We start from the raw sequence: 26393 nt of genomic DNA, 5'->3' as shown, positions 1-26393 counted from the left end.
TGGAATTTTTCATAACTGAGTTTCAGTTAACTGTGAGTCTATTGAGAGTTTTTGCTTGGAGCTTGCACAATCAAGATCTTCTTGAGTGACTGAGATTTGTCATCTCGCTTGACCTAGGTTGAACTTTGTTCAACTGAAATCTTCAATACTAGATAGTGAATAGAAACCTTTGGTATCTCACCCAACACAATTACAATGAAAATTGTTCATCAATCTCAAATAAATTTGTCATGGAATCAGCTAACACCATATATCCTAACACAATGTATATATACTCGCTTGCAAGTGATGGAACTTATAAATAAGAAAGTTGATACAATTTTTGTACTTTTCTCTCTTATGTTCTCTCTTTCCCTCTTAAGTTCTATCATTTCTCTTTGAGAGCTGTGACTCCACTAATAGTAGTCATTCACTACTTTCAATTGTTTCCTTTATTCATTCATCCGACGTCCCATTTCCAACCCATAAACACCTTACTATCTCTACAATACTCGAAACCCTAAAGCTACATTCATTAGCAACTCCATCTACCAAATTGTGAAACACTTGACCAAACGCTTCGTTATGCTAACGGTAACTGTGATCCTAATTAACGATAGTATAGACTACAAAGGTTTCGTGAGTTCTAGCTAATTGTAACTGTTCTGTTATAGTGCATTTTCTATAGGATTGGACCTCCAGAGTGATTCTTTCTTTGATGAGATTATCTAGTTAATAGTAACTGTTCTGTTATAGTGCATTTTCTATATACAGGATTGTACCTCCAGAGTGCTTCTTTCATTGATGAGATTATTCATTGGTTTTCCACTTCATTACCAAAGCTATGTTCTTGCTTTTACTTTTTTTATTATTATAGCTTTAGATTTGGTTTATGTGGTAATATATTTGTTTGTAAGAAAATCCACTTTAAACTTATTTTACATATGTTGTTTAGTTACATAAGAGAAAATATATATTTGTTTCAAGTAGTAAAAGAACCTACAACATTGTGTGCCGATAAATTTTTCACTACACAAAGCCCAAAGTAACAAAATATATATGTAGAGAGGTGTGGAGATAGGTAGATAGTGGGGAAGGGGAAGATGAGGTTTGAACTACAAAAGTAGAACACAACAAATGATGTTATTAAGGATTTTGTAAATTAAAACCCCAAGGGAATTCGTCTAGGAAATACTTTTAGAAACTACTTAAAGAAAAAAAAAAAAAAGCAACTAACTTTTATAGTTTTTTATATTTCTTATAAAAGCAGTATTAAAACTTTCTTAAAATAGTTCATTAACAAATACTCTAAGGGTACTTGTTAATCATACCTAATTATAAATCAATTGTCATCATTATCATTGGACCATTTGCATTCAAATCCTAGTTACACCAAGACCCAAGAGTCTTGTAGCTCAACTACTTTCTCCATTTTTTGTTGTTTGGGGGTAATTCACAATCCCCTCACCCCCCCCCCCCAACTTTTTTTTTAAAATTTTTTTAAATCTTTGAAGCTAATGTATGGAAAATGAGCAAATTTCCACGATCCATTAATTTTTCAGTTAAATCCAACGTAATTATGATGGTTACATATGTAATAATAATAAAAAATAATATAACCCTTAAGTTTTTCTATTTCTTGTGGTGTACTATTAGTAATTTGTTCAAAAGATTATGTTGGATTTCACTTAGAAAGTAACAAATTTAGGTTATTTACATATTTCTTAAACATAAGGTGAAATTGATTAGAAAGATGAAAATTGTGAACTACACTAAATATAAAGTTAGGAATATACTTTTTTTTTTCCAAAAAAGAAAAAAGAAAAAAGAACAACCCTTGTGGGTCACTAATAAGGAAGCATCCTTTTGGTTGGAGCAGATTTCTTACCAATCACACAAATTGATTCTTTCCATCTTTAGTGAGAGTTGCTTCCCACCTACTAGACAATAACTGAACTTTTAGAGAATCATATATTCTCTAAAAAGCGAAAATTAATCATTAAAATTTTGTTTGTCTGTGACAAATGAAAAATTATTAAGTCCATCAGGAGAACTGCTGACGTGGTTCTTCCTGACTTTACAACCAATAAAATGTTGTTATTTATACAAATGTGACATCACCTGGTAACCTTTGTGGGTTACTAATAAGAAAACATCCTTTTGGTTGGATCAGATTTCTTACCAATCATGCAAATTGATTCTTTCCATATTTAGTGAGAGTTGCTTCCCCCTTACAAGACAATAAATGAGCTTTTATAGAATCATATATTCTCTAAAAAGTGAAAATTAATTATTAAGATTTTGTTTGTCTATGACAAATGAGAAATTATTAGGTCTAGGACAGATGAAAATCGTAAACTACACTAAATATAAAGTTAGGAAAATACTTTTTTTTTTCAAAAAAAGAAAAAGAAAAAAGAACAACCCTTGTGGGTTACTAATAAGTAATAAGGAAGCATCCTTTTGGTTGTATCAGATTTCTTGTCAATCATGCAAGTTGATTCTTTCCATCTTTAGTGAGAGTTGCTTCCCCCTTACAAGACAATAATTGAGCTTTGATAGAATCATATATTCTCTAAAAAGCGAAAATTAATCATTAAGATTTTGTTTGTCTGTGACAAATGAGAAATTATTAGGTTCACTAGAAAAACTGCAGACGTGGTTCTCTTTGACCTCCCAACCAATAAAATGCTGTTATATATGCAAATGTGACATTACTTAGTAATTTTTTTTATTTTTTATTCTTTGAACTGATTTGGAAGCTGATTCATACATTTGCATAAATAACATTATTTTATTGGTTAGAGGATCACATCAACAGTCTTTCTGGTATATCTAATAATTTCTTTTGACAAATAGCTTGTTTAGATGTTACTGGAGTGTGGTGGGTATCTTTCAGTGAAGGGAGATGGGAATCTTTTAAAGTTATGTCAATTATTTGGAAAAGCTTGTAACCAAAGCCATGCATAGATAGAAGTTGTACTTTTTTACTTCATTTCAATAAAAATCCTGTTGTCTTCACCTCAAATAAAAAAATAAAAATAAATAAAAAAAGAAAAAGAAAAAGAAAAAGAAAAAGAAAAAGAAGAAGAAGACTAAGTTCACCCATAACACATGCATAGCAAGGAAGATACTACGCCAGGAGTGTCCATAAAAATTCATGGGACCACACTTATATTTGGACCACGCTATAAAGGAATGACATAAAAAATTCATCAATTTTTTGTTTTATGATTAAGAATTGACACATCAATTTCTAATCTTTATGTGATAAATTTTATAGCATATTTTCAAATAAGGGGAAAAAAGAGAGGAAAATGTCACTATATTTAAAATATATATATATATATATTTATAATTAATAGGTAAAGTTGAGAGAAAATTCAATTAGGTTTTAAACTGAATTTCAATTTTTGTCTAATTTTGCGCCACATGTTCTATTTAAGTTTTTAATTTTTTTTTAATTTTTTTTGTTCTAGATGAGTTAATAAGGTGCAAAAAATGAAGGGTCTAATATAAATAAATCATCAAAAACTCAATAAACAAAAAAAGAAAAAAAGAAAGAGTAAACTCATGTGTATATCCAAAAGAAATTAAATTGAGAGAGTGAGTATAATTTGAATCTATAGATGTGTGTAATTGTAATTTTTTTTAATTGTACTATGCATATGCACGGGTTATACACTAGTCTTACTATAAAATACATGCAACCTGATATGAAAATAATTATGAATGGATGTGACATGAATGACATAATAAATATATATTTTTACTATTTTTTCGCTTTGTGTTTAAAAATTGCTAAATCAATTTGTAATGCTAATTCTTCTTAAAAAAAAATTGTAACGCTAAGTTAGTAAAATTTGTACTATCTTTAACATCAATCTAATAAATAATTTCATAATTACCTTTTTTATGTGATTAAAAGTTAATATATCAGTTTGTAAATCTTATATAGTAGTAAAATTTATAATAATTATAGTCTAATGCTTTTGTAGTTATTGGAAAATTTGAAGTTAATTTTTCTAATCTACTGTTGTGTGCCACGTTAATCACCTATTGTAAACCCTTTCCTTCATATTTTTGGCTTTCTTATGCCCATTATTTGCTACCTTACCGTTACTCTTTTTGAATCCTTTCTCTTCCTTTTTTACTCTTCTTCGTCACATCTTCTCTTCTATAAATTTGCAATTACTTCCCCTACACACCTCTCTCCCATTCATTCCATGTTTTGCCCACAAAAAAGAGACTATTCTCTTTCTTTTTTCGATTCTCTTCTTTCTTTTGGTTGATTTTTTTTTCTTTCTTGCACATTTTCTTTGGGTTGATGTGGTTTGGTGTTACGTTTCTTAATTACCCCCTCATCACTCTCATGGCTTTGGTCTAATATTAGTTTGAGTTTTTTTTTTTTTTTTTTTGAAAGTAGGAATTCAAGTTTAAATGAAAATATAGAGTATTTAGTTATGTATGGTTATGTTTTTAAATATGCCTAGCAAATGTTTGAGTAATTGATATATACAAAGTTAATCACTTATTCCTTTGATATTCATTTTAATTTTGATTAAGTTAATATTACAATTTTATGATATACTTTGATTATCATAATAACCTTCCTTAGAGAATGAGAAATTTAGAATGTACAAACATAATAAATTTAAAGCTTAGAAAGTTCAATTATATGGAAGAAAATCAATGAAAGCATAACTTGCCATGACACAAGTTAGAGCAATAAATATGGTCCATCTTAGAGAGAGAGAGAGAGAGAGACTTACATACAATCAAGAAAGGCAAAAAGAAAATTTCAAGGGGCTAACTTAATGATTCTTAAGATCTCATGATATTTATGAGATCTTGGGTTCATCCCTGTAATTATTTGATGTGTGTGGGACATTTTTTAATTAAAAAAATGAAAAAATAAAAGTGGGAGAAACTTAGAACAGAAGATTTATTTTTGATGAAAGCTCAATAGTGTAAAACACTAATGCTTGTTTAGATCCCCAATTTTAATTGTGGCTAGATTAATTTTAAGCTTAACACTCTTAATTTGGAATATACTTGATTAGCAAATTAATTAATCAAAGCACTCAACAATTGCATGGATGAACATATAAGTGTAAGGCAAATATGTAAAGGGTAGTAGGAAAAAGAATAGCAAACCCAAGATAACACGGCGATATATTATTGAGGAGGAAAATCGAAAAACTCGGTGTAAAAACCTTTCCCTAGCTCTCCAAGCCGAAATAATCCACTAGTGAATAAGTTGGAGTCCAAGAATAACCAAGAAAACCCTTTAAGCCTAATCTACCCAAAGTACTTGAGCTCTCGAAGTTTCAGCTACCAACGGACTTCTCGGAGTCTTGTCTTCACTAGCTTCTCGGATCTTACAATATCTCTCGATTGTACCGTCAAGCCTCACCGGCCTGTTTTGGCAAAGACCTAATACTTCCCAAGCTCCAATATACTTTCTACACTCTGAATGAGTGTGAGTTTTGTTGGAGTATAAATCTCTTCTCAAGGTATGACAATGGAAGAGGGGAAGGAAAAGAGATTACAAAAGAATTCTTAGTTAAGGATGAGTAGCTTTCTCTAAAATGGTGGGTGTTGTAGAAACATCTCTCTAGGGTTTTCTTCTAAATAGTCTCCTTACAATTTTTATGGGTAATGAGGGTATATATAATATGGATGAAAGGTATAAAAGTCACACTTAAAATTCTAGCTATCAGTACATCTCGCGGGTCATCTCGCGAGTTGGTCAAGTCGCGAGATTACTTGCGAGATACACTAACTCTTCAGTTTTCGACATGTGTTCCTCATGTGACCATCAACTGTCTTGATCAATTTTTCTCAACTTAAGACTAAACTTATTACAATTAAATCTCACAAAATATATGGAAATAAATTAATCAAATTACAATACTTTTTGTCATAGAATAAAACCAATATAAATGTTATGTGAAAAAATATAACTTAACAATTAATTTTTTTCTTTTAAAGAAAGGAAAAAAGAAAGTCGTAGAAACTTAGAAGAGAAGATTTATTTTTTTGATAAACACAAGAAGATTGATAAGTGTTAAAATACCTCTTTATTTAAATTGGTCTACTCTTTTTAAAAAGTGTATTCATTCCTGATATTTTATATTTAACGTTCGTTTGGATGCAGCTGAAAACTGAAAACTGAAAACACTGAAGCAAAATAAATTTTAAATGTGTGAATAGTACTGTGAGACTTATTTTAATGAAAAAATAGCTGAAAAGTGATATTTGTAGGTCCTGTGAACAGTACTCAACCGTGCATGAACAGTGAATTTTGTCCCCTCTAAAATGCATGTAGCAGCAGAAAAAAAAAAAAAAAAAAAAGTGAAAACGCAAAATGCAGCAAAATTCATCCAGATCCAAATGCTCACTTAGTAAAAATTGATGAAATTATAAAATAATTATTGATCCTCTCCTTCTGCATCACGCGGTTGTGCGAGTAGTATATATATAGATGTCATGTGTACACATGTTCCCATTGCATTCTGCTTTCCACCGTTAGCAGCTGTGAAATTACTGTGCTTTTTATAGTCAACGTGAGAGTGAGAGGTATCTGTCAAAAACCCAAAAAAAAAAAAAAAAGAGAGAGAGAGAGAGAGAGAGAGAGAGAGAGAGAGAGAGAGAGAGGGGGGGAAAAACAAAACAAAACAAAAAGCAGAGAGAGGCTATGATTTCGTTAGCTTCGTTAGCTATACCAAATTTGAAGCACGTATGGGACACATGGAATGTGAGGGTAGTGATTCTCGTAAGCTTGACACTCCAGGTCATTTTGATAGTGGTTGCTCCCTTCAGGAAACGCACGACTAATAAAGCAGTGATCTTGTCCATCTGGGTATCGTACTTGCTGGCTGACTGGGCCGCAAGCTTTGCTGTTGGACATATCTCTAACGGTAGCAGAGAATCTAATGATCCCTGTGATAAGGAAGATTTTATCACTAGTGTACACTACTTCTTCTCCAGCGGTAAAGAAAAAGTCTCTAGTTGCGGTGTTAAGGGAGACGCATTGTCCATGAATTATGCTGACATTTTAGCATTTTGGGCTCCCTTCCTTTTAGTACACCTGGGTGGACCAGACACTATCACTGCATTTGCCCTTGAGGATAATGAGCTCTGGCTTAGGCACTTATTCAGCCTTGGAGTCCAACTTGCGGTTACTTTGTACGTCTTCTGGCTCACATTTCCTAAAAACAAGCTATTGATCCCAACATTATTGATGTTTGCGGCTGGAATCATCAAATATTTTGAGCGGACACGTGCCTTGTTTCTTGCAAGCTTGGGTAGGTTCCGAAAATCTTTGCTTAAAGATCCTGATCCGGGTCCCAACTATGCGAAGCTCATGGAGGAATACTCTTCAAAGAAAGAAGCCGGACTACCAACAAAGATAGAAATGACACGAGAACCTGGTAAAGAATCAAAGCTTGCAGCTAATGTGAGACAGCCCGGAAATTTAAGCGAAATTGAAGTGGTGACATATGCTTACCACTACTTCCAAAAATTCAAGGGACTCATCGTTGACATTATCTTCAGCTACCGTGAGCGCAATGAAAGCCGAGACTTTTTCCTGAACAGAAATGCAGAAGATGCGCTTAAATTGATAGAGTTAGAACTCAACTTTATCTATGAAGCTTTCTATACCAAGGTCCTTGTTGTGCATAGTTTAACCGGATACATATTCAGGCTTATATCCATTGTTTTGGTTTTGGTGGCCTATGGACTCTTCTATTCCTTGGACAAGCATGATTTCAAGAAGTTTGATATCATTGTCACCTACACTTTGCTGTTTGGTGCCATGAGCCTGGATGGAATTGCTCTCATCATGCTCATTTCATCTGATTGGACTATTGCAGCTATCAATAGCAACAAGAGACTGGCAAACTACGTTCCGAAGTTTGTCGAAAGTTATCTTTTTTTTAAGAGTTTAAGGTGGTGTGTTGAGTCTGTAGACTCACACAAATTTGAAGTATTGAATACGCCACCTATTCTTCGCAGGTGGTCTGAATCTGTGTCAAGTTATAATTTGATAGCATATTGCCTCGAGCAACGTCCACCTGAAGACAGAGGGCGTTTCAGGCGTTTCATGGATAAAATGGATTATTTTGGTGTTTGGGACAATGTAACTGACTTCTTCTTTCCAAAAACATATCTGTATCCAACAAAGAAACTCCCTAAAAATCTATGGAGTTTTATATTTGATGAGTTGAAAGAGAAATCCAAAGATGCCGAAGATGATGAAGAAATTACCAAGAGGATATGCTCAGCTAGAGGCGCTTATGCTATCCAAGAATATATTGGGGATGTCTACCACAAAATAAGAGGGGACTATATCCAAAATATTGCCTATGATGAGAGCCTTCTGTTGTGGCACGTTGCTACTGATCTCTGCTTTCGGAAAGAAACCCAAGGCATAGACGCAACAGACAAAGAAGGAGACAATTCTTGTTGGTCGTGGAGCTTTGTTACTAAACTCTTCTTGCGGAAAAGACCCAAAGCAGAAACCGACCTTACTAAAGACAACCGTCATTTCAGCAAGCTCCTCTCAGATTACATGATATATCTTTTAGTGAAGCAGCCTAATATGATGTCCGCAGTGACTGGAATAGGGCAAATAAGATATCGGGATACCTGTGCCGAAGCTGTAAAATTCTTTAGCAGAAGGGGTATAAAACGAGGTCAAACAAGAGCCTGTCATGCCATCCTTGCAGTGGATACTGAAGTTAAACCTGTTTATGTAAAGGGGGATAGAAGCAAATCTGTACTGTTTGATGCATCTATGCTGGCCCAAGAGCTGGAAAAACTGGACAAGGATGAGAGATGGCAGATAATCATCAAAGTATGGGTGGAAATGTTGTCGTATGCCGCTAGTCATTGCAGACCAGATACCCATGCAAAGGAAGTAAGTAAGGGTGGCCAGCTTATTTCTTTTGTTTGGTTACTCATGGCTCATTTTGGACTCGGGGAGCAGTTCCAAATCAATGAGGGCCATACTAGGGCCAAACTGATGGTGGATAAGTAGTTCAATCTGAGTTCTGTTGGTCTTGTCAATTAATCTGTCAGAAATAAATTGGATTGTACCATTATGTGAAACTCATTCGATCTATTCGCCTGTTGTTAGTACTGTTTCATAGTGTTGTATTGCTCTTGTTATCAGTGTTGTATTCTTCTTTGTGCTTTTTTCATTCTTTGTCCTCGATCAGTTATCCATGAGAAATAAAGCTGATTGTAATATTGTGCGAATCTGATGCATCCAATCTACGATTGCATTGTATTATCTGATGTTGCTTTTGGGTGGAAAAAATTGCAGGTAAACTAAGGAGGCTTGAAATATATCTCCAAATCACCTTGGCGAAGGATAACAAAAAAGCAAAACGAATGAAAGAGTTTTTTAGAGTGACACGTAGCCAGGGTTGCGAAGTGAAACTGGGCCCACTCATAGGAGCCAGAAGGCTTATTACTAATTACAGTCCAAGGCCTCAATATAAGACAACAATTCCCTTAACCTCGGCGATGTGGGACTTAATCAGAATTTGGTTGTCCCTCACCTCAACCCACTTAAGAGCTCTTTTAGTTAGGTGGTCACAAACATTCCCGAGTTAGTGGAATTAGATTTGCTATACCCATTTTTCAAGAAATGACACTTTGCCACCAAATGGGGCATAATGTCAATTATTTTGACCATTAAGAGGTAGAATGGATACTTCTTGAAAATCAAGTATAATGAGTTTAATTTTTGTGATATTTCGAGGGTGTGAGTATAGTTTACTCTCCTTAAAATTTTAATGGGTAAATTACATCATTCATCATATCATCCTATGGTTTGGGATAGTTACAAAATAAATGGTAATTTTTTTTTAAACACAAAATTAATTAAAACCATAAACTTTCCAAATATTTATACTCTGTCTCCTCTACGAGTTATTATTAACAAAAACAATTAATGAAAATTCATATAAGTAGTTACCAAATTGCTTCCATATAAATCACATATAGAATTTTTGGCCCAAAAAGGAACTTACAAAATAACTTTAAAAAATCCTAATAGATAAATACGTTTTAATAAATATGCAACCATTCACTACAAAAAACGCGTGCTATAGCCGCGTTTTTCTTTGGCCCAAAAAGGAACTTACAAAATAACTTTAAAAAATCCTAATAGATAAATACGTTTTAATAAATATGCAACCATTCACTACAAAAAACGCGTGCTATAGCCGCGTTTATAGAAAAACGCGGCTATACCTAACCTATAGCCGCGTTTCTAGGAAACGCGGCTATAGACCAAAGCTATAGCCGTGTTTCTAGGAATCGCGGCTTTAGACCTAACCTATAGCTGCGTTTTTTAAACGCGGCCATAGGCCAGGTCTAAAGCCGCGTTTGTAAATGACTTGAGCTGTGTTTTATGTCAGGCCTATAGCCGCGTTTTCAAAAAACGCAGCTATAGGTCCAACCAAATAATATTTTTTAACAGGCTAGCATGTACAGTCGAACAAAATATTTTTTTTATAATGGCAGGGCTATAGCCGCGTTTTAAAAAACGCGGCCATAGGTTAGGTCTAAGCCGCGTTTTTTAAAATGCGGCCCTAGGTTATATCTAAAGCCGCGTTTTTAGGTGCCTTGAGCTGCGTTTTTGAGTCTGGCCTATCGCCGCATTTTTGAAAACGCGGCTATAGGTCTAGCAAAATAATATACATATTTTAAAAAGATGGCATGTGCATCTGAATAATTTATTTTTTTATATAAAGGAGGGCCTATAGCCGCGTTTTCATAAACGCGGCTATAGGTCTAGCCAAATAATATACATATTTTAAAAAGATGGCCTGTGCATCCGAATAATTTATTTTTTTTATATGAGGGAGGGGCTTTAGCCGCGTTTTAAAAAACGCGGCTATAGGTAACACCAATAACAAAAAGAAAAGAACCCCACTTTCCCACCTACCCCCACTCTTATCTTTTCTTTCTTTGGTCCTTCTTCAGTACGCTCTCTTTCCTGGGTTTCTTTGCTCAAAAGTTCATGGGTTTCTCTCTTAATTTCTTCTCTGCAAATCATGCCAAGGTCTTCTTTCTTTATTATTATTTTTTTCCCTTTTTCTTTCTTCCTTCTTCACTCCAGCACAACACTTTTTTTTTCTTTGTTTCTTTGCAGCTACTTCTTCTTTTTTTCTTCATCTCAGGCACTGATTTTTCTATAGATCTAGTTTTTTTTTTTTGTTATTTTATGTTTAGTTAGTAAGAAAATGCTGAAAATTTTGAATTTGTGCTATTGTGTCCCTGATATTGTGCTTATGTTTAAATGGATTTGTGTTCTTGCGCTTGTTCTTTTGGGTTGGCTTTGTTGAAGGAGAGGAGATTCATGGGTTTGTGTTCTTATATTTTGGAGCAAGTTGTGGTTGTATTGTTAGTATGTTGTGTTTGATTTTGAATTTTTGGGTGTATTTGTATTGTGAGTATGTTGTGTTTGATTTTGAAATTTTTGGGTTTGTATTTTATTTTCAATTTTCTGGGTTTACGTTTAATTTAAAATTTTTTTTTTTTTGAATTTTGAATTTCTTGGGGAAAAAAAACACCCAGAAATTTTTTTTTTTTTGTTTTTAAAAAAACCTATAGCCGCGTTTTTGAAAAACGCGGCTATAGGTCTCAAACTATAGCTGTGGTTGAACAACGCGGCTTTAGGTCCAATCTTTAGCCGCGGTTGTAAAAACACGGCTACAGACCCACAGGAGCTGTTGCTGCGCCGCTTAGGCCGGGTTTGTAAACGCGGCTCTAAAAAACGTGGCTATAGGCTATAGCCGCGTTTTTTAATTTTTTTTTATTTTAATATTTACTTTTTGCCATAAAATATCACATTGGTATTCATATGTCTGGTCTTTTTTTTTTTTTTTTGAAAAGCATATGTCGGGTCTTTTAATAATGCTCTGAAAAGTGGTATATGCAATTTATATGTTTTTTTTCCCCCTTAGTTTTATAGTTAATAATGACTTTCTAGGTAGGAAAAGAAAATTCAAGGTTTTAATTTAAAATTTTCAAAATATAAAAGGTAATTTGAAATCACCTAAACTATATGATTTTAGGAGGAAACGTATGATTTGCTGAATTTTTAGTCATGTAAATTTATCTTCTTCTTCCTTTATTATTATCTATATATCATATCATATATTATACAATAAAAATTAGGCTTAGAAGCCATGATTGCGCCAAGTGGCTGCACAAAATTGTAGTAATTTAAAATCAATTTTTTAAATCTTTTCCAAAAAAAAAAAAAAATCAATTTTTTAGATAGACACAAATTCTTAATTGTTCTTATCAACTTCCCCTTTATTTATCTTTGGATAGACACAAAGCATCTTAATTATTCTTATCAACTTTTCCTCTAAAAATCTTTGTATAGACACAAAATTTTTAATTTTTCTTATCAACTTTTCCTCTATTTATCTTTGGATAGACACAAAAACTTAATGTTGATCTCAGTTTTTTTCTCCCTTCACGTTATGAATAATAATCTAAAATTTTTTTATTTTTTTTAATACACGATTTTATCCAAAAAAAAAATCAAGTCCAGCAAAGAGATATTTTTTGATAGACTCAAGCCTAGTAACTAAGAGGTTTTTTTTGGATAAATCCAAGAGAACTTTAAAAAAAAAATTTATACGTTAAAGAAAGAATAAACCTTTTTAGCTAAGTTTCAAAAGATATAAAATCTATTTCAACTAAAATTCTATTTTAACTAAAATAAAAAATTTCGTTATCAGGTAAGTGTGTGTCTATATATATATATATATACCCTTAAGTTCATAATATAAGCAAATCTAATTTTCAAATCTTAGATTTGTTCCAAGCTCTGTTTCTTTTATTTTTATCCATTTTGTTCATCAATTGATTTATTGAGATTCATAAAAAAGGTTTTATGAAACCAAACATGTGGAGAATGCCAGTTATTTTTTTTCTCCCAATTTTTTGGCAGGTTTATCTTATTTGTCAAAAACATTGTTGAGACCCAATTGGCATGACAATAAATTCTTAGAATTACAAATATTGATAGGATTGTAGAGTGTGAAAGATATAAAGTGTTCATAGTATCAGGTGAGGAATTATGTAGATAACTTTTGATTAAACATGAAATTTTGTTAGATTAGGAAAGAGGTTAACATAAACTAAGAAAGCATGTAAATATCTCATATTTAATCATCTCAAGTAAGTTTACTCAATGCATAAGGTAAATACTCATTCCTTCTTTGTTTATATTATACATCAAGAAAGTTGAATAGTGCTTAAAATAATTTTGATAATGTTAGTAAAATATATAATTTATAGTTTCATTTATTATTAAGTTTTTTATCGAAGATTAAACTCTATTACTAATAATTTACTATGAACAAAATTTATTTTCTAAGTTATAAAATTTCTTAAATTATACTTCACTAAAAATTCTATTACAAAATGTTTCAAGTAATTTAAAATAAATTTAATGTCTATTTAGATTATAAACCATATAACTTTATGTTTTAATATACTACACATCATGTATGCACAAAGTGACTAAATACATGTATGTATTACATGTTTCAAAATTAATTAGTTTTTATTATGGCTCACAAATTATAAATATATTTTTGACATATATAACTTTTAATTAAGCCATGCATCGCACGAGCATATATATATATATATATATATATATATATATATATATATATATATCATATACTACTTAGAAGCCATGGTTGAGTCAAGTGGTTTCACTAAATAGTAGAAATTTTTTTTAGATTTAAAAATATATATATATATATAATTTTTCTTTTCCTATAATTTCTAAGTTGATAAAAATCTTAATTCGATTATAATCCAAATTCTCCATCTAATCTATCTAATCATTATTTTATAAGTGTAGTGTATTATAATCCAAATTCTTCATCTACTCCATTTAATCCTTATTTTTACGTGTAGTGTATTATAAAAAATAAGTAGTTTTAACAAAACATGCAACTTACATTCAAAAATAAGTGTTTTATCAAAACATGCAACATACATTCAACAAAATGTAAAATTTTAAAAAGAGATTAAATTTAGTTGGTTTTCTTCTTTGAGAAGTAAATTTAGTTCGTTAGTGCTATACAACTACAACCTACAATTGTGTCTATCTAAATATTATCAACAAAACCTAAAATAATAGGATAGAAAGAAAAAAAAAATCCAAAGCCTAAAATATTAAAATGTGTAGTTGTGCACGTAGAAGTATAGCTAATCCCATGAATTTTTTTTATAAAAAAACCCCACTTTCATTGGAAGAATATACACACGGGGAGGAATTAATAATAAATTTGTTATCTACTTTTTTCAAATATATTTTGTTTTAATTTTTTTATTTATTGGATAAATATCAAATTTTTGGATAAAAAAAAAAAAGAAAAGAAAAGAAAAGAAACTAATAACGTTAACAACTTGATCTTTACTGTATATTAGGAAAAAATATTTGTAATCAATGTTAACAACTTGATTTTTATGGTATTTGATTTGATTTTTTTTTTTTTTTTTTTGCTTATAACAACTTCTTTACAACTTAAAATTATTTTTTTAAATAGAAACAGCTTCTTAACAACTATTTATTTTTTGGGTTGAAGTTTACCATGGTTGATTGTCAGATTCATGATTTATTTCATTAATATTTTGAACGTTCAAGAATCTATCATTTTTTAAGGTTATTTGTTATTTTTCTTTCTCTCAAATTCAGTCCTTCTTTGCTTCAAAAGAAATTTCCAAATTTTGTTTTGTTTTTTATTTATTTATTTATTATTATTCATGTTTTTTTTATATTATTATTCATGTTGATTTTTATTATTTTTATTATTATTCATGTTGTTTTTTATTATTTTTTCCAAGGAGTTTCATTGAGGCTCTGAAGCATTCGATCAAAAGTTTTTCTCAAAAACATTTATTAAATTTTATATTTACACATTTTGTTTTGATAGGATGAAATTCGGCTTCAAATACAAAAATTCAATTCTTACGTAAGTTTATTTAGTTTTATTTTTTAATGTTTATTAATTTGGGTTGTTCATAATTCTTAACTATTACATTGAGATAACCACTTAAATATGCTTTCAATTATTATTTTTTAATTATTGAATTCAAGGTTTTTCATTTCAATATGCACTTGAGTTTTAATAATGCAAATTCCCTTTATATTTTTCAGGCATTTCCTTTTATATTAGTTGCATAGTTATCTACCATATTCTATTCAATTAATTTTGGACTTATATAAGATTTTTTTTTTTAATAAAAACTTAATCTTACGCAATATTCATTCACTATATAACTTAAAATAAAAGGTTACTTCTATTTTAAAAAATAGAGTAAAAGATTACTTTATTTTTATTATCTATTTAATTTTAATTAATATAAAATTATTATTTTCTATTTTCATTAATTTAAAATTTTGATAATTATATCCTTAAATAGTATAGAAAGAAATTAATAAGTATATTGTAACACAAGTAACAAAGAATACCAAGTTTTCATTTTTTTTTTTTTTAATATTTCGAACAAACAAAGCTCACAAAATAGTAAAGAAATAAGCAAAGGTAAAATAAAGAGAGTACCAAATGCAAGATACTTATTTTAAATTTGGACAAATGACTTACAAGTCACACCAAGGTATAAGTGTTGATTCGAGCATCTCACATATAGAAGTCCCTAAGATGAAATAATAATTATAACCAGATCAACAGCAGTCATCCAAAAATACACCCAAAAAAAAAAATCCACCCAAAAAAAAGAAATCCACACTCACAAATTAATGTTAACCACAAAACAGTTATGAACATCTCATTATAGAATTTTACAAGTATTCAAGTAGAAATTACTTACTATGTTCAAGCCAAACACGTGCCTCTTCTAAAGAAATCCAAACTTACTACAAGCAAAGAATGTTTAGCCTGCAAAAGATGAGTTTAATTTGTTTGAAATTTATCAATACACTTAGTAACTACCTTAAAGATTTATGTACATTGAACTATGGAACATGATAAGTTAACAAACACAAAGACATGTAAATATATACATAACATAAAATCAAATCAAGCAGCTATAAATATAAAAATAAAAACTTCATTAAGCAATAGAATCTTATGTAATATAACGAGGAAGAAGAGGTAGATAACAAATAGAAGGATGATGGTGAATCTGAAGAGCGAGAGACCGTTCAGATGAAATTTGAACCCAAATGATAGCACTCATTCAATTAGAAATTTGAACCCAAATTTGAAGTCACTGCACTACTTCAATCACAAACCCTTAAAAACCCCAAATAAATACTCATAATCCATTCAGAAACTCATAGCAAAAAAAGAACAAAAAATTTCTAAAACAACAAATAAAACCCCACACAACAACCCATTCCATTTTACAAAATCCATACCCAACTTTAACCAAAATCAAAACTACAAACCATAAAATTAACTCAAAGTAATACACACACACACACACACACATAATCCACTTAATAGAGAAAAACCCAAATCAAAACAAATATACACATGATCCTAAACCAAATAGATAACTAAAAAACCACAAGTTTAACTACAAATATACACAAATTTAACTACAAAATAGGGGGGAGAGAGAGAGAGAGAGAGAGAGAGAGAGAGACCAAGCTTTGGGTAGAAGATGGGGTTTTGGTATTATCTTTGGGTTTGAGTCAAGAAGAAGAAGAGATGATGGAAGTGGTGGTTGTGGTGGTGTGGAAAGGGAGACCCAAAGGGTGTGGATAAAGAGGAAGAAGATGGGTGAAGTGGAAGAGGAAAACGGAGTGGGGAAGGAATGGAAGCGTGGGCTTCGTCAGCGATAGCTAAGAGCGGTGGTGTAGGCATCGGGTTGGGTGGATCGGTCAGCGTCAACGGTGGTGTGGCGTGCGAGGCCAAGGGAGAGAGAGAGAGAGTATTGGATGATGAGAGTGAGAGCTATAATTTAAATGGGTTAGAACTTATTGCGGCGGTTTTAAACCACTCTAATAAGTTTTCAATATTCACTTACCTATCGTGGCAGTTTTGAAGCACTGCAATAGGGTGTCCCATAAAAAAAATTTGGACCCCAATTTTGGACCTATTGTGACGCTTTCAAACTGCTGTATTAGGTATATCTTTTCCAAATACCTATTGCAGAGGCTTAGAACTACCGTAATATATAGCTCTTTAAAAAAAATTCTTTTAACATTTTGGACCTATTATAGTGCTTTTAAACCACCATAATAGATCTTTATTTCCTCATTACCTATTGCGGCATTTTGTGAAGCACCGTAATAAGCCTTGATTAAAAAAAAAAAACTAAAACCGGTGTTTTAAATCACCACAATAGGTATTTGTGAAGCGACGTAATAGGTACATAGTTTAAAGCATTGTTATAGACCATATCTATTGTGGCGCTTTCAAAAGCACCGGTACAGGTGACAAATAGTGGCGTTTTTTAGAAATGCTGGTATAGAGCGGTTTTTTTTGTGGTGTTAATATGGGAAAGGGATGCACTAAGGGCAGGGTGTGATGGCCTTGTGCCTATTACACTAATTATTTTTAAAATAATTTAATTGTTTGAAAAAGTTCGTTGTAGGGATTTAAACTCATGTTCTCTTTATATAATAAGAGAAATCAATGAATATCATCGAATCACAAGATTTTTAACAACTTTGCTTTCTAAAGGGATGTACTGTAGTGATTTAATGTATTTTCTCTTGTCATGGGTAATTTATTAAAACAAAGTGTATTTGAAGTATATGTCCTAAAAAATAACTCATAATCTAAAATAGTATATTGATTTAATGTTTCAGCTTTGAGGGAGGTAAAAATGATGAGGTTTCTTGGAGCCCATGTTGCCTTCTTAAACAAAGAGGGTGGGGGGAAGGAGGGGGGGACTACAAAAAACTGAGGCTATAGTAGCATTTTTAAACCGCAATTATAGCCCCAAAAACAGCCAGTATAGACCTAAATGGGCTATCCTGGTGCTTTTTTTCCCAGCGCTTCATAGCGCTGCCCAATGAGTGTGACAATAGGTCCGGCTGACCTACATTGACGGTTTTAAAACCGATAGTATTGGTCCCGACGGTTTTGAAACCCTATCTCGGCGCTTTTTTAAAAGTGTTGGGATATCCTGCATCATCAGTTTCAAAACCTATACTAGCGCTTTTTAAAAAATGAAAACTGTCGTAGTAGGGGCACCTATAACAGCAATTTTAAAACTGTCGCTATAGGACTTTTTATATTTTTCTCATTTAATATTTAACGGCGGTTTTGATACCCTATACCGGCGCTTTTTTGCTTCTTAAAACCGATGTAATAGGCCAGACCTACACCTACGGTTTAAAAACTGCCACTATAGGAAATTTAAGGAAATAGAAATATATCCTATACCAGTAGTTTTGAAAACGCTGTAATGGGCTAGGCCTACGCCTGCGGTTTCAAAACCGCCACTATAGGGAATTTAAGGAAATAGAAATAAATCCTATATCAGTGGTTTTAAAACCGTTGTTGTAGGTATAGAATGTTATAATAAAGTTTCCAACTATGATATATATATATCAAGGTTTGAAACTTTATTATACATATCAAAGTTTCCAACTAGCTAGTACCCAAAAAAAAAAACTCACAATCTGCATATTTCCTAGTGCCTATCCCTGGATGATAAATCCATATCACATGGAGTATGGATATCCGTGTCATCATCGTCACCATCCTAAAATATAATAAATGCACAATGAATTAATTCATTTAACAACAACGTTACTAACTGAATGACACAATATCACTAGTCTATTAGCACTTGAACACATTAAATAAATACATGAATAACATTATACGTTATCGACAACTATGTCTTGATATACAAGTCCATTCCTAATTAAGGCTAATGTTCGTTATAGTGCAAATAATGTAACATTTAGTTAGTCTGTGGTAGTTGATTATTTCAAAGCCTAGTCTATTATTATTATTTTTAATTGATCTATTATAACAAATAATTAAATATAACAAATAATCCAATATAACAAAATGTAGTTGATAAGATCTCTCTGTAAAGTACAAGGATCACTAAATTCAAACCATATTAATATTTCTTTCACTCCATATTAGTATCAAAACTATGTCTTTATATGTATAATAATATGTATAATTTTTTTATTCATCAGAATAAACCCTATGTCTAATCAGAATGACAATCTTAATAGGATATAAAAAACGTGGCTAATGGACTTTGAAATTTTTTACCTGAGTAAAAGTAAATAGTGGATTCATTTGAGAAAACAATTTCTTCATGAAACTCATTTCAGCTTCCAATGATTCAAAACCACGGCATTTTTCCTCCAAAGAAGCTATTGAGTCATCATCTCCTTAACCTTTTGGTTTGTTGCAGTGGAAGTTGATGCTGGAGTACATTCTTCCAGGATCCTCTTATGATTGCCAAATGGGGTTGGTCCAAAGCCTACCCTCTGGACACGACCACGTCTCTCTGGACCCATTACTTGAGCAAATGCACATCAACTTGCCATAGGATGCCTACCTCACCAGTCTCACCCTACAATTGTGTTCCAACTGCCAATAGTTCTTTCATCTTTGCCTAATATTCAAAATTAAACAAAATAACATATTAGCAACGATTCTAATAGGATAAAATACTATTTTGGTCTCTAAACTTTACCAAAATTTTTTTTCACCCCTAAACAAGCTGTATCAAATTACAAAGTACTTATAATTTCAAACTATGAGCTTATACAAATTTAAAGTACTTGGTGGCTGTGTCTCATCCTCACTTGTAGGGGATTGTCGTCTTTCTTCCTCAGTTGGAGGGGTTTCCTAGACTGCTTGATCTTCACCAGATCCTCCTTGTGAAGAGCTTTCACCAATATCAACTAACTCAAACCGCCACTTCCTTCCCATTCCTGTGTGCAAGAACTTAACAATACAAATATGATAATTATAAAACACCTTCTATATACAAAGCAACTATTAATCATATTGTTAGACCAATACAACACCAATTTACAGGAAATTCATTAATCTATATTTCAAGTGAATAATCCTCATGACTCGTTACAGAGATAAATACAAGAGAGAAGATTAGCTAAGAATAAAGAAGAAACAAATAAAAGTTAGCCATTTTTTTTTTCTTTTTCTTTATCTATACTAAGGAGGAAGCAATTACATTTCTCTCTAGGACTCAAATTAGTGAAAGCACAAAGCAAACCAATAAACCCAAACTCTTGAAAAAGTTTAAAATTAAAAAAAAAAAAATGAAAGTATGAGCAAAAACTAACACATTAGTCATTAGTGTCCAAACTAAAGGAGACTTGTATGACAAACACCACTCATATTTTGTCTATATAACACCAATATAAGTATAAAATTGTATTTTGCATATATACAACATATAATAAAAGTAGATAAAGATGCTCAATTGAGTTTTCATTTGCAGAAGTCCAAACACGGGATAAGTGACTATCAATTAACATATTCTAATCTGAATTGTAATAAAAGTAACATAATAATTCAAAAGATAATATTACTTCATTACACTACTCATCGTCAGTATACTCATTTTTGTTGTACTCCTCATCGCTGAATTCATCATCTATAAAGTCATTATCATCTACGAAGTCCCCTTCTTGCAAGTCTTTCTCAACAATGATCGATACATTGAGTGTGGTTCCTTTTACATCAGCTCGAGCCAAACCGATATTGTCGGAAACCACATTGTTAGCATTGATATTGTAATGAACATTCTCACAATAAGTATATGTGTCATCATCGCTGCACAAGGGACCACTACCAACGTCAAACACACCCCTTGCTTTAGTTTTAATAACTATATACCAATCCTTTTCCTTTTTATCTTCCACATAAAACACCTATGAAACTTCAGATGCCAATACATATGGCTCATCTATCAGTTCATCCCCAACATGTATCAAGTGGGTAAAATTCACAAGAGGAAACCCTAACTCATCAGTCTTGTATCCCCTCCTACTTTGAACGTTTACTTATTTACAGTTGAATAACACATGTCTTTCTTTGTAATAATAATTCAACTCAATAATATCAATTAGAATACCATAGTAAGCAATGCCACCTTCAGTCACAACACTTACTCCACTATTTTGAGTTTTCTTATTTGTCTTGGATTCTTTAGTTCGAAATTTTAAACCATTTGTGACATAGTGCTTCATTTGTTGGCTTTATTATATGGGCATGCAGCAATTGTTCTAAGGATAATACTAAGTTTCTATCTCTTAGTATCAATCATGGCACAACCTAACATGTTCATACATGTATATTATAAGTAAGCTATTTACTATAATGGTACAACCATAAATTGTAGTATAGATCATACTTACAAGATCTCTAAACCAGCCACAAAACTTCTCCATATGGTTCTTATGAATGACAACATTAGATATACAATGGTGGGCCTTTCTTAATTCATCCTCGATCACTTCTTTGTGCATACTATGCATGCAATTGTGTTAGAGTTAAGAAAAAAGTTGTTCTTGGAATGGATAACCAGTTTAAATATTGATTCACCAATAACCTACTCGCAAAATGTGCCAATGTCAGCATAGTTGAAAAGAATGTAACGATGAACTTGGGTAAATTTCATATGACCTAGTGTGATGTAAGACACCGCACTAGTAGAGTTGTCATTTGGTCTGGCAGGTCGATTAAAAATAGTTTCAATGCCATGTATCGTGAACAATATGTTAAGCGCTCCTCTACTAAGTACCCTTCAGCTATGGATCCTTCTGGAGTAGCTCTATTTCACACATAAGACTAAAGGCGTGATAGGTACCTAAGTGGAATACTAAAATAAAAAATTGAACAATGCAACTAAAAAAAAAAAAAAGAAACAACTCACTCCTTGGTAAAATAATTGGCTTACCTCAATAGGATACATGCAATGATACTGAATTGGGTCAACAATCTTGGCCTCACTTGCCAAATGCATGACTAAATGTACCATAACTCTAAAAAATGATGGAGGAAATATCGTTTTCAATTCACAAAGCGTGACTACGATGTCTTTCTCAAGGATCTCAATATTTGACACACTTAGTGTTTTGGAACATATTTCACGGAAGCATGTGTCCCCTACATTCTACTCATGTGTTTTCCATCTTGATTCCTTACAATGTGGGCAAGCATCAAGATTAGCATTTTCCTTCCAAAAGAATATATAGTCATTAGGACAAGCATTAATCTTCTCACAACCTAAACCCAAATCCTTAATTATCTTGTTAGCCTCATAATAGTCTTTTGGCAACTTAGGATCTGAAGGAAGTAAATCTTGCAAAACTTGGAGCAACATAGTGAATGATTTGTTGGCCCAACCACAAAGTGTCTTTAAGTAGTACAAAACCACAATGGTTGAGAATATGCTAAATTTTGTTCAACCTTTGTATAAAGGTTTCTCCACATTTTCTATTCGGTTATAAAACTTTTTTGCATCATCATTAGGATCTTGTACCGGTTGTTGCATAGTAGGACCTTCTGCAGCTTATTGTGCACTAGGACCTTGGTCCATTGTATCCAATGCCATATCATACATGGGGTATAAGTCATGCAATATCCCATGAAAATCACCATGTTGATTCAAGCTCTCTTACACACGACTACTTCCACCTTTAATGAATTATGGATTTCACCTACAACATTATTTCAGTATTGCACATACTAAGGGTTAAATAATAAGTTGATAATGCCTACGTATACACTAGCATCTCACATTTAGTTTAAAATATAATAGTTACAAAACAATCAACACTCTCAATATAAACACACACCACCTTATATCTCCATGCAAGCCACCTACTTGCTCCAAATCAACAGCCCACCATAGTAGAAGTTTTGAGTTTACTCAGAGAAAATAATAAAAATTGACAACGAATTGAAAAATATTATCACAACATTCATAAAAAAATCAACACTCCCAATATACAAAATACACCACCTTATATCACTATGCAAGCTACCCGCTTGCTCCAAATTAACAACCCACCACAGCAGAATATTTGAATTTACTCAGAGAAAATTATATTAATTGACAACAAAGTGAACAATAATATCACAATATTCACACAAAAAAAAAAATCAACACAACCAATATACAAAATACACCACCATATATCATCATGTAAGTCACCCGCTTGATCCAAATAACCAACCCACCACAGTAGAATATTTGAATTTACTTAGAGGAAATAATATAATTGACAACAAATTGAACAATAATATCACAATATTCACACAAAAATCAACACTCCCAATATACAAAATATACCACCTTATATCACAGTGTAAGCCACCCATTTGATTCAAATCAACAACCCACCACAGCAGTAATTTTGACATATAATTATAGAATAATAGGGTACTAAATAGATTTTACTCACCCTTTAGCAATTCACTGTCTGCCTTACTGAAAAAGAAACCCAAACTTACAACAAGCTGCTTATCCTGCAAAAGCTAAGTCTAAATTACAAGGAATTTATCAAGACAACTAAATAATAATCATCAATGAATAAAAAACTACAGTAATAATCCAAACATACACAATACAAAATACACAATAAGCTGCAACAAAAAAAAAACCTCTCAATAAAACGAATAATAAATATAACCCACAACTGCAAAAGCTAACCCACAACTTAACATATTCATTTATAATGTCCATAAATCACAACCAAGCAGGGCACAATAACTGAGCAAAACCCACAATGAATAAACTGAATGACTAATTATTGGTGACTAATTCTTGTTTTGACTACTATGTTTTTGTTTGCTATCATTTAGCGTGAGTTCAATGAGTCCACATTGAAGACCTCTTTTTCATTTAGGAGAAAAAAAAGAGTTACTCCATTTCAATTTGTGAGGATGATAGCCCAATTAAATTTCTACAAGTGAACGTTATCATATACATAATTGCAGTAATACATAAAAAGGATTTATAGGTGGCCATGAGGGAACCATCCCTATAGACATTGGGCCAAATCGCCTTAAAGTCAGGGGCTTATCATACCTAGGGATAGAGTAGGTTGGATTGAATTTTAGAATCTTTAGATCTGTAGAGTGACAAGAATTCTAGTTGGCCTGCCTCTTAGGGCATCACCTTGAGCATGACTTTGCTAATTTCTCTAGTGGTTATAACAACATCTATATATAATCTGAAGATTGGTTGTGGAAGTAGCAGGAAAAACAAACCAAGACCACGATTAATATTTATATTCATTGTGCAAGCCTTAAATTTTTAATAAACAAAATTCTAACTTACAACTACAAAAGCTAACCCACAATTTAACATATTCATTTATAATGTCCATAAATCACAACCAAGCAGGGTACAATAACTGAGCAAAACCCACAATGTATAAACTGAATGAGCTAAAACCAACTAAAAGAACAAAATAGAAGTCAAATAATTGGTACATGTGATAACTCATGTGTAAGACTATAAAGTTGAGATCACAAAAAACTAATCTTGCGATATGAGCAAATAGATCGGAAAATTAGTTCAAAAAACTTAAAATAATAACAGATTCTTTTATATAAAAGAAAAAAAAATTAGAGGAGAAACTATACCGTTGGGAACGTGTTAGGCGGCTGAGGGAGGGGAGGAGTCTGAGGATGGCCGTGGTGGCTATTAAGGAAGGTGGTGGCGGCGGCGGCGGAGTGTAAGCCCGATTAGATCGCCTTGATTTACAATGGAGAGAAAGGGGGACAGAAGCGAGATGATGGGGAAAGGAAACCGAGTTTGGCAGTATGGAGGTTTAGATCAGAGGAGTGTAAGGCCGATAGCGGGATGGATGGCAGTGGGATAGGTAGGCTGATCGGTGAGGGAGAGTGAGAATGAGCTTCACGAAATGTGTTGTTTCAATTTTTTTTTTTTCTTTTTGACCCAAGTGAGACCAAAATTTTTGTTTAAGGTTGTGGGAGACCAAAAGTGTTTTAAGCAAGAACCCGAAAATTTTGAGTGAGAATCCAAATTTTTATGTTTCTGTAGACTTATTGTGGCAAAATTTAGACTTATTGTGGCGGTTTGAAAACTGCTACAATAAGTAAGTAGTAGATTAAAACTTATTATGGCGAAATTATAACTTATTGCGGCGGTTCTCAAAACTGCCTTAATAAGTAACGACAAAGTCAACACCTATTGTAGCGGTTTTCAAACCGCCGTAATTGGTAATAACTAGGTCAAGACCTATTATAGTGGTTTTAAAACCGCTGTAATAGCTCTTTCAGGCCAAGAAACATACATTCAATTGGACTACTTATTACAGCGGTTTACAAACCGCTACAATAGGTATTAACATTGCAATGACCTATTGCGGCAGTTTACAAATTGCCGTAATAGGCCATAAATTTTTTTCTTTTCCTACTTTTTAGTGGTTTAAAAATCACCGTTATAGGTATTCGATATGAAGAAACCTGCAGTGGCAGTTTTAAAACCACCGGCGTAATAAGTATTCGATATGAAGAAGCCTATAGCTATAGTTGTCAAAACGTTAATCGTATCGTGAATCGATTTTTGATTTTTCCGTATCATGTATCGTAAGATACGCAAATACTTAATAAAATTTATAAAAAATTATATATATATATATATATATATATATATATATACATATATAAAATGGTATATTCATTATAAATTTTAAATATAGTCAATTAATGACTAATTTATTCATCACTTATGTAATAATATTTAAAAAGCTAACTAAATAAATCAAACTAGCATGTGTTTATAACATACATATTCAAATTGCTTAAATTCAAAAGTGATAATATATTACAAATTACCCAAAAATAATAATTTGTTTTCATCATATTGCCTAATAAAACCCATCTAAGTCAATGCCATCATCATGTTTATCATTTTGCAAACTTATTTCTTTATTAAAATTTACTTCATCATGATTAACATTTACTATCTCTTCTAATTCTTTTTATTTTAATAATTTTTTTAAAAAATTCTTCTTGGCATTCTAGTTTCTTGGACTTATAACAATAATGATAAAAATAAAAAAATAATTATATTGTCAATTAATACCTTATTCATAGTATAGAAAATAAATTTGTAAATATTAAAGTGAAGTATAAGTGTGACTGTGTAGTCCAAATTTTATAGGAGAAAGAGAGAGGAAAAAAACTTATGAATATGTTATTTTATTAGGCCAAATTAAGTAACCTAATAATTTTATGTTAAAAACAAGTCTAACAACTTATTAGATTCAAATAAAAGTACAAATTTTAACAAAAAATCTCATTTTAAAGCATTTCTCTATGCATCGTACGATACATACGATACGATTTATACGATATGCACATTGTATCATATGATTCATGAGCACTAACAATACA

At 31.9% G+C, this 26393-nt stretch overlaps 1 protein-coding gene across 1 annotated transcript; it reads left to right on the top strand.

Annotated features, from left to right (window-relative positions):
• Positions 1-6679: 6679 nt before the first annotated feature.
• Positions 6680-9025, top strand: LOC142612002 (uncharacterized). Its single transcript, XM_075784140.1, has one exon. The coding sequence runs from the start codon at positions 6680-6682 to the stop codon at positions 9023-9025; it is 2346 nt and encodes a 781-aa protein (XP_075640255.1).
• Positions 9026-26393: the final 17368 nt, after the last annotated feature.

This window comes from Castanea sativa, chromosome 10, assembly GCF_040712315.1.
Source record: "Castanea sativa cultivar Marrone di Chiusa Pesio chromosome 10, ASM4071231v1".
NCBI classification, from domain to species: Eukaryota; Viridiplantae; Streptophyta; class Magnoliopsida; order Fagales; family Fagaceae; genus Castanea; species Castanea sativa.
This window is presented reverse-complemented; position numbering and strand designations above follow the sequence as displayed.

Excerpts from the sequence above, each read along its gene's own strand:
- LOC142612002 (XM_075784140.1), top strand. The coding sequence starts at position 6,680 with ATGATTTCGTTAGCTTCGTTAGCTATACCAAATTTGAAGCACGTATGG.